Below are 12,587 nucleotides of genomic sequence, written 5' to 3'. Positions count from 1 at the left end.
TGACATCTTCAAAAGGTTTTGTTTTAAATACTGGCTTTTCTCCTGGGGACCCTCTTAGCCCCAGTCTTTCTTCTTTGAGATAATTAATTCAAGCTGCTCTGCATGTTTGATTTTACCACAGTGAACAGAACTGGTCTGAGTGGCAGGGAAGTCTTGCAAGATCCTATAACTCTTCTAGGTTAGCCTCCCACACAGCTCCCTGGAGTCTTTTACATGAGACAGAACAGTGTTTCCCCAGCAATGTGTTTAGACCATTGATGCTGCATGAGTTGGTCCATGGATGGCATTTGGTCCCGTGTTCAAAAGGGTCTTACTAGATGACGCATACCTTGGCTATAATGAACTGGTAATCCTTCTCATATGACATGATATGCCAGATACTGACTGTACAGGGTCAGCAGACCTGCACATAGTTGAAAAGAAGTACCAACAACCTTTCTTTAGCATCGTCCAAATACTCTGGTTTTCCCCACCAAAATGGGGTGTTGCCTTCTGTTTTCCAGTCTGAGCTGTCATTGATTAGCTCAAGTTTGATTTTTCTCCACTTCAGAGACTGACCTTTTCATCCTTATATAGTGGCAGTGACCACAGCATTGTTTTTGTTTTCATTTTTATGAACGTTTTTGCCCTAACTTACTTCTGAAATCCAGAGTTTTTTCCTGAAAGGAGGAATTGGACTTTGCTATCACTTATACGTCATCTTTATGGCCTGTGGCTGATACTTTCCATATTCATGAAGTATGCTTCAAAATAGGGATGCATGTAGCTCCCTACACACACCTGGGCCTTAGCAGAGAGAAAGAAGACATTGTCCCTGGCCCAAGAAGTCTTGTTTCCATGAAATTTGACCTGATAGTCAAATGATAGACCTGATAGATATGAAAAGATCGATTCATTTATCAGGAAGGGAGGATAGGATGTTCACAGTTTGTAATTAGAAAGCTGATTGTTGGTGCAGTAGTCAAGTGGAGTTTGTTTTGGTATAGAATGGGAATTAATAACTGTTGTTATCCTTATGAATCTGAAAATATCCCAGTTTGAACTCTGGTATACAGAGGAATAGCATAAGTCTCGTTCTGCTTACACCAGTTTAATACTTGTGTAACTGTCTTGTCTGTAGCACAGTTACTCTTTATATAGCCATGTGAACTAGCCTTGCAGTTTTTATGCCAGTGTTCACTCCATTGTGTCCACCAGGCTTTGAATGCTTGACATCCATGTCACACTGCTCTGTTCACACTGTAGCTGAAGTGTGTGATAGCATTGACATTCAGGATCTTCTCCTCGCTGCAGGTTCTTAAGCTGCCTTCATTTTATATTAGGGTGCCCACATCCATGCGAGCAGTGAGTGTTCCTGTTCCTCTCTCCTAACCTCTTATACTGGGCCAAGCAACTAGCAATCCTCAGTTGCACATAGCTCCCTAGGTGCACTTTCTCTAGATCTGGGGTTCCTGGTTACAGACTTCAGTTCTTTTGTAGATGCTAAACTGTTTTTCTCATCTTATCCTAGGATTGTGCTGATGGATGATGCTATGGATTGCCTGATGTCTTTTTCTGATTTCCTCTTTGCTTTCCAGATCCAGTTCTACTACTCAGGTAAATGCTGGGAAGCTGACTTCACCCACTAGTATAGCATTACAACTTTACAGCTTCCCAATCCCTGCACTTTTTTGAAACTTGTAAGGATATGGTTTTTCACAGAAAATATATAGATAATGGAATCTACTGACAAAAGGCATCACTGATGCCAAGAGATTAGGAAGCTTCACGAAGAAGTTCCAAATTTTTGTGAATGACAAGATGCCTGCAACTGTCATGGCTTATGCATGTATTTGTCTTAGCCTTGAGACACAAATTTCTAGCTTTATCTAGAGTATGTTAGCACCTAACAATTAGTGTCTACTAGGAACATTTTTTTTCCTTTCCTTAATACAGCATTTCTGCCTCTAAAGTATTGGTCCTTGCTGGAGACAGGATAAGAAAAGCCCACCAGCTGGTGCCTTGAAAGGAAAAGGAACTGGACAAATGGATACAATTCTTCCCGCTGATAGTTGCCCAACTACGAGCTGGTTTCAGCTCAAAGAGTTTCTGAACTGCGTATAGTTTCCATGGATTTAGGAACCCCCAGTGGACTCCTCTCCCAAGAACTTCTCCAGCCTCCCCTTGAAATCACATAAACTTGTAACCTCCACAACACCTTTTGGCAAGGAGTTGCACAGCAAGGAGTTGCACAGGTCTGCCACCTGTCCCATGAAGAACCACCTCTCTTGTTTGATTTGAGACACCCTAGTTGGAAGGCAAAGTGAACAGTTAATCCCCATCTACCTTCTTCATATTCTTGGTCATTTATCATATTCTACCCCTCTCCCCCAGTTTGAGTTTTAACTAGATGGGATACTTCTAAAATTCTTGACAGGAAAAGTACAAATCCAGTAATATTAGTTTGTGCGTGTATATTTACATATGCTCACCCACACATATACCTCTGTAAAAATCCCCAGGTATTTTTAAACTCAAGTTCAGGAGGCAAGGGGGAGAAACTTGGATGAGCATTCAAGTGCTTGTTCTGTACAGGGAGACTGCTTTAAAATACATTGGCCTGTTTGTCCTGGCTCCCCTAAAATGTGGTTGAGGAAAGGAAATCTCATTCAGGGAAGTGCTTAAGTGGGCAGAAAGAGGGAAGCATTTCCTTTATCTAAGTTAGATATGCTCCCAAACACTGGGGACTGCTGGGGTGCCACTTACTCATCTCCCAGCACAGAGCACTTTCTAAAGGCAACATAAGCACATGGATTTCTGTCCACTCACGCTTAAATAGCTCCCTCTGATGGACGTAGCTCACAATTGGTCTCGACCAGGCAAAAAGGGCCAGGTTTGGATACTGGGAGACACTGGCTAGAAGCTGTGGTGGAGCATAGTCTGTGGTCAGAGAGTAGACTTGGGTGGCCTGCTGATCTGATCCAACCTGTCAGTTCCCATCTTTCTAGCAGTCAGCTGCTATCCCTAATACAAAAATCTCTTTTTCTCAGTACTTCTCTGTATATACTTCCCCTGTAACTCCCCTGTCCAGATCGCAACACTATCCATGACAATTCATCAAAGAAAAACAGTTCAAAATGGTGATTTTAGGTTGGGTAGAACCAGGCTTGTAATGCCTTTAGCTGGGGACAGAAAATGTGTTTGGAAAGTTTTTCACTGATGCAACAAATATTTCCACTGAGCTACAGAACCTCAGCACAGACCCAGGGCCCACTGACATCCTGCCTTTCCTCTCCACCCAGCTCACGCACAGCATCACACTTCCATTCACTCGGGACTTAAATGCCACTGGAGTCCTCACAAGCCCACCCTTGTGTACACACACTCAAACATCCCATCCCTGTCCTGTTCACCCAGGCACAATGCACACACAGCCTGTCATACGCTCTCCCACCAACCCACACACATGCAAACCACTCCAAATGGAATCTAGATTTGTAAACTGCTGCCCACATCCATAAACAAACTTGTTTAAAATTAGACTCTTGCAGTAAACAGTGGGTAGTACGAGGAGCCTGGGGAGAGGCTTTCTGCCAGCTCTAGCCCTGACCTGCCCTGGCCCTTCCTCTAGATCCCGTGTTATATTTACTTTGGAGCAGCACAGAGACAAGCTGGGATACAGCCTGGAGCCCTGACTAACTTGCTCCCTTTGCTCCTGTTGCAGTTCCATATAGTTTCTTCCCAACTTGGATGAGTTCTTAGTCAGTGGCAAGAGATGGAGAAGGAAAACTTTTTAGACTTTGCAAACTAGTTTTGTGTTTGACAGAGCTTTCATGCTCTGCTGTTTTATCCATGTGCTAGCTAGCCTCTGTTCCCTTGAGAAGAATCTCGTTCAACAGAGTGAGTGGCCTTTCATAATCATCCTGGCAGGAAGAAGCCAGCAATGTATATGGAAATGGCTGTTTCTGCTTGCATAGTATCTGATCTGAATATGCAGGATCCCATAATGTGCTTACTTCCTGTTGGTGCTATGTACAACACAGAGCAGGGAATGACAGTTTAATCCCAGGTCTGGTAGGTCAGGAGGACGCTTTGCTGGTTATAGCCCTGAGTTTTAAGTCGCTTTCTGTTTTTTCAGAGTTCCTGGAAAGTGTGGCTGCCATTTATCAAGATCTACTGGCTGGTAAGAATCCAAATACTGTGATTGTGCCAACATCATCCTCTGGGCAACATCGGCAGCGCCAGCTCCCAAATGACTGCAGCCCACTCGATGGGGTAGAGGCATCTCTCTTCTACCAGTGCTTAGAGTCCTTGTGTGACAGATCAAAATACAGGTACGAATGGAGTCAAAACACAGATTTGAACTCTGTGTCTCTGGAGACCCTTTGTAAGGTTGGAGCTGTGAAGAAATACAGGACTTCTTCAGTATGAGGAGCTTGGGGAGAGGCTTTCTGCCAGCTCTAGCCCTGACCTGCCCTGGCCCTTCTTCTAGATCCCGTGTTATATTTACTTTGGAGCAGCACAGAGACAAGCTGGGATACAGCCTGGAGCCCTGACTAACTTGCTCCCTTTGCTCCTGTTGCAGTTCCATATGAAACTGCAGGGAGTTACAACTTGATCAGCTGTAACTCCCAAATAGATCTCACTGGAGAAGTATGAAGGGAGAGATCATAGCTGAACCACTTTAACCAAAGGAGAGAAACAATTTCATGGACCTAAGAAACATGGAGTTTGAACTGACTCTTGAAGTAATGGATAGATTTGGGTCTCTGCTTTCCTTCTCACTTCTGCATTGATACTTTCATCAAGGAGAGGTCCATCTACCATCATGAGTTAACCAGAGGAGATAAACAAGTGCAGTCATGTTCTTGGGTGTTGAAGGCACCCATAGGAAAGGCACACTGGGGTGGATGGAGTTTGAAGCCTTAGTACCTAGACAAGATCACACTGCTAGTCTGTACCCAAGCCTGTGATGGAGCTGGTCTCCAGTTACAGATCCCAGGCACAAGACTAGCCTTAGTTCAGCAGGGGATGGAGCAATACCAGACCTTATTGTATAGCTTTCACAGACGCTTTCTTCATAGTTTCTTGCAGGTAGCGAGCACGTGTCCTGCTAGAAGGTCATGGGCTAGATCCACAAAAAGACTCAGGACACAAGTTCCACCTGATTCCTGCTTTAGGTGCCTGAATCCAAATTTGTGATCCACAAAATTACTGCTGAACTGCTGTCCAGTACTATAGATAGCTAAGAATGGAGATGCCAGGCTGTTTTATTCTTTTAAATAACAAAAGCTCTATGTTCCCTATATATCCTGAGAGCTTCAGATGGGAAGGATACTGTGAGCCTGTCTGGTAGGTCAGGCTCTGCACAGCACTGTGAGTGGAGGCATTCCCAGCCTTTCGTCCAGTAGCTCAACACTGAGCCAGGCTTTGGTAACCACTTTCCCTGGGTGGATCACTAGCCCACACCCACATCTCCCAGAGCTGCCACTACACCACGGACTGTTCAACACTTCCACTTTATGAGGCGGTTTTATTTTGCATTAAATCCTTTTAAGGAGTATTAGGCAAGAGCAAGAATCACTATGATGATATTGCTTAGAAGTCAGGGCGAGGGGTTAAGGTGAGTGTAGAAGAAGGGGACGTGTCAATTTAGTCCCCACCTAAATATTGTTTTCTGACATATTTAGGCTATCATTGGAGAGGTTTTCCTGCCCCTTGGATGACTATCACTGATAAAAGGGTGATAACAACATAACAACCCTCATGAAAGTTTATTATCTTCTAAAAGAAAGGATTTCCCAGCTGATTTTTGAAAGAATATGCTAAGACTTGGGATGTATATACCTCTGTGTGAATCTAGGCTTTTCTCCCTGTCCTTGGAATGGAGACAGGTAAGACTGCTCCTAGGGATGTATCCCAGCTCAAACATCTTGCTTAGTAAATGAGGAGCAGATGCAATGCTAAATAAGCAAGCTGGCGGCTATTTGTTTTAAACTAAGTCAGGCAACTTGACAGTGTTAGAACAGATAAAAGGGTTTACTTCTCCAGTTTGAACTGGGTCTTAGGAAAAAAAAGATGTTAATTTAAAAGACAAGATCACCCCTTTGTTTCTCTCTTCCTAGCTGTCCACCTTCTGCTCTTGTGAAGGAAATGTTGAGTAGTGCACAGAGACTGACCTTCTATGGATTCCTTATGGCACTTGCAAAGGATCAGGGGATCAATAGAGCCCTAGGTAAGACTCCTGTGAGTGGTACAGCTCTAGCTTTTCAGTCATTCTGCATTTCTGTGGAATTTCCTCTGTAATTATGCCCCAGATTTCACATCGTCAGGAAGAGAGTGAGGGAAAGTTTTTCATCTTTTTGTTGATGGATTAAATTTTAAAAACACAACACTGTGCCTTACTGTCTGCTTGAAACTGTGGAGCTTCTTCAAGAATAAAATTAGATATGAAATGCTGCCCTAAGATAGCAATGTTTTACCTCTTGAATAGCTGATCATTTTAGCAGAACTGTCGCTTTAACATGTTAGGCTATAAAGGTTGGGCAGAGGTGGTCAGGAGCCGAGTAAGGTGGCTGACTGTTGTCAACAGTACTGAATTGAAGTCCCATTCTATGTTTTAGCCCTTCATTCTCCCACAGATTTTAAGTGACTGCTTTCATCTGCAAGAAAGGGAGGCACACCTAATGGGAAAACCTCTGCTGCCACCTTGGCTCAAAGACTCAAAGCCTAGTCTTTCCCAGCTCTTCCACATCTTCCTTCAAGGCAGTGTGATCTCACTAGTATATTAATCTATAGCCTGCTGAAAATCTGGTGGTATCATAAAACACGAACTGCTACAAAATTCTGTACCAGACTGCTGTGGGAACCAGAGGGATTACCAAGCAGCATCTCACTGCTCATTTCCATGTTGTGCTGGTCAGTATTGTTCCAGAGCAAGGAAACAAAATGTTGCATTTGCAAAGGACAGTACATAATCCATACATAATTCAGACTCACAATTCTATAATATCCCCATATGCCTTGTTTGTGCTCTTCCTTCTCTTGCAAAGGGGAACAGAAATGGCTTTTTGTGTTTGACAAGGCTGTATCCAGGAGGTATGTTTAAATGTGTGGAGACCAAACACTCATCTTCACTCATCTCCACTCAGCAAATCATCTGGCTGGTAAGGGTAGGCTTTCTCTGTCTTTGGGCAGGTATCGTCTCCCTCTACTTCTAGGCTTGAGTATCTGCCAGTCCCTGTATTACAAAGACAAACCTCAGTGAAAAGGTGTACCTTGCCTGAGGGCTTGTTCTTTTGCACAGGTGTGTGTCATAGTAGAGTAAAAGTGTCCCTCCCCTCCCTGGCTGAGCCCCTTGTTACAGCAAACCATTTAAGCTGCTAATGCTCCTCTGGGGCAGGGCTGCTTACCCAGCAACATGGAGATTATATATCAAAGGTGCATGAATACAGCCCTGCAATCCCCTCTGCAAACAGGCTTAGGAAGCAGTGTATTCACTGGGGAAGGTGATGTCTGGATTGCACCAAGCAAAATCTTTTTTTCCTTTGCCCTACAAAATCCACTTCTAGTCGAGTGCAAAGAAAACAGATGAGCAGAAAAAAAAATCCTGCCCACAGCTTCCATTGTGCCATCTACAAAGTGTGTGGGTTTTCGTGTCCATTAATGTGGGCCTGTCCCCTGGCCCTCTGCCAGCCTCCTGCTGAGGCCTCTCACAGAGGAGGGGCACCAGCCACAAGTCTGACAGGTGCTAGCATCTTGGCAAGGAAAGGAGGATTCTTTTCTTCTGTCTTTTAATCTCTCCTGAAGGGTGATTTCAATAGTCTTTGGCCTGTAGGGGATCACAAGCTCCCCAAAGCCCTTCAGCAAGGGCAGAAAGGAGCTTTCGGTCAGGATGCCTGCCTTCTCTCTGGTCTCACAAAGCCAGTACCCCCCTTGAGGAACAGGGGTAGGGATTAGAGCAGCTCGTTCAGGCTGGGGCAACACTGATGAGTTTGTCAGGTAGACTGGAATCTGCAGCCTAACTCCAGTGTCAATGTTGATTCATGAATCCTTTGAGTGTTATTTACTGACTCTCCCAAGTAATTCTTGTGCCCTGGAGACCTCACGGTGCATTCTGCAAATGCAGAAACAAGTTAAGCTTTAGCTGCTTATTCTTTTAATTGAGCCCATGAAAAGGAGCAGGCTGGGGCACTTCACTGGACCTCCTGACACTCTGTGTTGTGGTGTCAGGCTTTCCTGTTCATTTGCAGGAGGGGAAGACCAGAACTGGAAGAAGTGGGGGAGCTGGTTCTGGTCTAATCTGGTTGTAGTTTTTGGGCACTCATTGCTACGTTTTTGATGACTGCTGCCAGCTTGCCTGTGTGAGGCAGGTGGCTTTCCAGCCCCTCCTTCAAGACCAAGGTGCTAGGGCCAGAAACCAGATTTGTGTCCCCACAGGGCAATACAAAGCCCCTTCCCAAAGGTACTGAGTGTAGCACCCCAGGTCTCCTGAAAAACAAGAGCATTCCTCGCTGGACTGTTGGTACAGATTACCAAGTGTACTTTTCCTGGTGTGCAGTGGCACTATCCAGGCTGTGGTAGGTAATTCCTGTCATCTCTGTGCTGGCTGATCACATCCTCCCGTGATCCCTGTACAAGGTGGAGTTTGTTACCGAATTGGGAAGGAGGGGTTTCCCAAGAGCCCCATCTTCCTTTCAGGGCTCTTCCTGAGGTGCCAGTGTCCTTTCAGAGAATGGCAAGGATGACCAACCAGCTCTTCCAGTCCTGAACTACACCATGTCCTTCATCCTGAATAGGGTTTCAAACGTGAAAAGGAGCATGCTGACCTTACGCTGAGAGAGGGTACCCGATTACTGGCCCAGCCTTTCACGCTCTCGCCCAGACAGCAAACAATGCTAGAGCACAGTGCATCCACACTCACTCCTATAGACTTCATGTGCACCGGAGTCAGGCATGACTTTCCTGAATTGCAAGGAAACCAGTAGTCTTATATCTGTGGAGTGTTTTGATCCCCAAGCTCAGTGCCCCACAAGAAAGGCAGGTGGCACAGAAGTGTGTATCTCCCTGGGTGGCATAGTGCATGTTTAAGGCTGTGGCATAGACAACAACGTATCTATTGCTCTGATAGGATCTGGGACTGGTGACTATATAAGGCAATTAGCAGAGGCCCGAAGCTGACAGGCTGTCATCTCTCTGACAGTCCAGTACTCAGTAGTTTTGTATAGTGAATGGAAACTGCCAGTCCTTAGGGCTCTTCAAGTTCTCTGAGACGTGAGACTCCTGAGAGTGCCTGCATTTAGTCTGAGCTCCGCTACAGCCTGTGTGAAGGACACAGAATATGGATCATCATTCTTTATCTGCCCGATCTTCAACGTTCAGTGTGCGTTTCTCTAATAGGTATAAGAAAGAGTCTTCTCTGTCTTGCAGGACAGATTTTTGATGCTGCTATGGCTTGAGTGCTTTTCTTTAAGAATGAATACCCTAACTCTGCTCTGATGCTTCCTTTGTTTTTTTTTTCCCCCAGGGGCTTTGCCAGATAAAGGAGACTTGTTTCTGGACCCTGCCATGGATCAGGAACTTGAGAAATTGTAAGTGGAGTTGCCTAAAGTAGGAGGTAAAGCAACAGATTAAAGGTAGCATGCTAAGGAAGACTTTAGTAAAGTACTGTCCCTATTCCTTTGCTCTACTATAAAACAATAGAGGAGCTAACAGAGCAGCCTGAGCAGAGGGCCTCTTTCTTTGGGGTGCCTTGGTGCAGCTAACAAAATCCTTAGAAAAGGCTTCAGAAACAGAGGGGGAAAGCGTGCCTCAAGAAGGGATCTAGAGGAAGCAGCAGTCTCTAATGAACAGGGAAATTTTGTTTGGATGGTGAAAACTAGGGGTGTTGGAGGACACAGGCTCAGCCCAGAAGAAAGATCTGTTTAAACAGGAAGAAAGATTCACACAGCAAGTCTGGTAGGTACTAGTGGAAGGTGTTTCCCCCTCTGTGTCATGAACATCTTTCCATCCCTGTGCTAGTTCTGAATAAGGCCTCCTCCCAGGTTCACTCCAAAACTGCTATGGTAAAGGTTGGAGATGACAAGTTAGGCTGCCTAGCATTTGTCTTTTCTCTTTCAGGGTAGCTCAGGTTTCAGGGCTTTCCATCTCCGGTCCCACCAGCTCCAGCGGGGATGCAGCTAATTTGCCTGTCCGTAACTCACCTAGGATTAACGTTCCCTGGAAACCTCTACACCATCGGCGAAAAATGGATGCTGAGAGTGAAGGCTCCAATGAAGAGACAGACTCCTCTGAAAACTGAAAGTTGTGAGGGTGGGCACTGTTTCCATCTTGGGTTTCTCCAGAACCCACTGGAGAAGTGGGTTCTGGAAGCACCTCCTTCCAGAGCATCTGCTCTGATGGTGGGTTCTGTCCACATCACCAATGTGTGTGCAGCTGTGCCAGTCCCCATTGCCAGGTCCACCTGTCTCTTCCCAGGAAGAACTCTGCCTTTTTTCCTAGCTACAAATTTGTGCAGGAATAGTCCACTGCAGAAGCTATTTCCAGCTGCAGAGTTATGCTACCCTCTGCTGGCAAGCAAGACAAACCAGCAGCTGCTAGCTCTGCCTCCAGTTGGAAATAGCTGGGTATTCTCTCACCGGCGTTCTCCCTCACAGTTCAGCAGGTGCTGAAGCAGTGGGAGTGCTAGTGCAGGCCGCTTGCCAGTGTTTTGTTGTGTAACTGTGTTCAGACTTGGCCTAGACAATAGAGTGGTTCAATCACCAGCAGCAGCTCTGTACTCGTGCTCCATTATAATTATTCCCAGTAAAGCTGCACATGCATACCATCAAAGGTAGAGAAATTCCTGAAGTTCCTAGAAAAGAAGAGCTTAGGTATTGCCATGCCACCTGTCTCTGCTTCCTCCTCCATGTGTCCAAGATTTGCCAAAGCAAATACAGCAAATAAATAAGGTAGATTGCAGTTAAGTACTGCATGGTGCTGTCTGCCTCCTCTGCTGTATCGAGTTCCCTTCTGTGAGGCCTCCCACTGTCTCCAACAGTGTTAAGGTCATTTGGAACAGCAACCTTCAAAGGGTTTGGAGGAGAGAGAGAGAGAAAAAGCCTTTAAATTCCTTGGCCACAGGTGATGTGGCTTGCAAACATAAATCTGCTGGGGTTGGGTGTGCAGAAGCACTAGGGGAGAAGGAAGCAGTTATTAAATGAGTCCCGGGTCTTTTTTTGTAAATATTGGCATTGTTGTAGCATCATGGTGTAGCCCTTAGCACTACAAAAAGAAGTAATGTTGATTGATTGTAACTAACTCAGCAGTGGGGCCTCCACAGCCCTGAACGCTTTGTCTAGCCCAGCTCCTGTGCCTCAGCCTGCATAGACTAATTATTTCCTGGGGAACATTAGTTTCTCTCAGTTCTCTGGGAGCCTCCTTGCTCCTCCTGTTCATAAAACGCTGTGGAGTGGGCTACTAAGAACTGGTAACCTAAAGCTTATAGGGGCCCTAAACTGAGTGGATTAAACACATGCTGGAGCTATTTTAAGACTAATCCTGTAAGTACTGCTGAGTCTGTACCACAGCCCCACCTGTGGAGGCAGTGGGAAGGGTTATTTATATTTATTGTAAGTTATTTTATTTATTATCGTGCTCGCTAACTGCGTTTTCTCTCCCAAGCGTCAGTGAGTGACTGTGACAGCCCAGCAATAAAGCATGCTGCGTAAGGCCACTGCTGCGTCTGCGGTCTTCTGGGCTGCCCCGGCCCCTCCTCAGGGCGCCGCCGGGGGTAAGGCCCTGCGGGAGCGGTACCGGGCGGACAGGGCAGCGCAGGGCCGCGGCGATACTCGCGGGTCCCGGCCGCCTTTCGGGGTGCCCCGCCAGGCCCCGCCTCGGCCGAGGAAGGCGACGGCACCCCCCCGCCCCACCCCTCCCGTCTGGGCACTGCTTGCGGCCGCGCAAGCGCAGCTGGCCTCCCGCCGCGCCCAAACCCACGGCGCAAGCGCGCTCGCCCTGCATTCCCGCCTCCCACGGTGGGCGGGAGCGCTGTCGCCCCTGGGAGCCCCGGCTCCGCCGCGGGTTCTGTTACGGTGCAATCGCGCCGGGGGACGGGGGACAAAGCCACAGGAACGCCCGGCCCTTACCCCCCCCCCTCCTGCCCCACCGCAGCGACAGAGTAACCCTTCCTCTCCCGCCCCCACCCTTGCAGGTACCACAGCCCCTCAAGCTGGACAGGAAAGGTGAAGCCCCTGCAAGCCTGTTAACAGCCCCGCAGAGAGGGCTGCTGACAGAAACTTCAGAACAAACAGCCCCAGCCTTTCGTTTTGCTAATAGTTAGTAACTAGCCCTTTTCCCTCCTGTTTTCTTACTACCCAGTCCTCAACACCATAGTCCAAGAAAAAGAAAAACATGCTCTTGTTAAAATCAGAGTTGAACAGGACTAAAATAACAGTCCTCACTCACTGCTGCACTTTAGAAGTTCACCTCATGGTAAAGTCAGAGGTTCAGAACAACTTTGACCTCGGTCTAAAGCTGGGCAACAAAATAACCAGGGATCCAGTAAATATCTTTACAGTACTTCTTTACCTGGGCCTTTTTTGCTGATGATGTAATTAGAAGCTAAAAAA

The 12,587-nt window shown here is 46.5% G+C and overlaps 1 protein-coding gene across 2 annotated transcripts in view; it reads left to right on the top strand.

The window, feature by feature from the left end:
* CSTPP1 (centriolar satellite-associated tubulin polyglutamylase complex regulator 1) overlaps positions 1–11,876 on the top strand; it is an 87,866-nt gene extending 75,990 nt beyond the window's left edge. For both annotated transcript variants that reach the window (XM_075502655.1, XM_075502656.1), the window contains 5 exons: positions 1,511–1,596; positions 4,118–4,313; positions 6,105–6,214; positions 9,506–9,569; positions 10,099–11,876. In XM_075502655.1, the coding sequence (XP_075358770.1) occupies positions 1,511–1,596; positions 4,118–4,313; positions 6,105–6,214; positions 9,506–9,569; positions 10,099–10,279 (637 nt within the window). In that variant the 3' untranslated portion in view covers positions 10,280–11,876. The remainder of the gene's footprint in view (positions 1–1,510; positions 1,597–4,117; positions 4,314–6,104; positions 6,215–9,505; positions 9,570–10,098) is intronic.
* The last annotated feature ends 711 nt before the right edge of the window (positions 11,877–12,587 follow it).

Source organism: Mycteria americana, chromosome 5, assembly GCF_035582795.1.
Source record: "Mycteria americana isolate JAX WOST 10 ecotype Jacksonville Zoo and Gardens chromosome 5, USCA_MyAme_1.0, whole genome shotgun sequence".
Lineage (NCBI taxonomy): Eukaryota > Metazoa > Chordata > Aves > Ciconiiformes > Ciconiidae > Mycteria > Mycteria americana.
The sequence above is the reverse complement of the archived record's forward strand: the minus strand, read 5'-3'. Positions and strand labels throughout refer to the sequence as shown.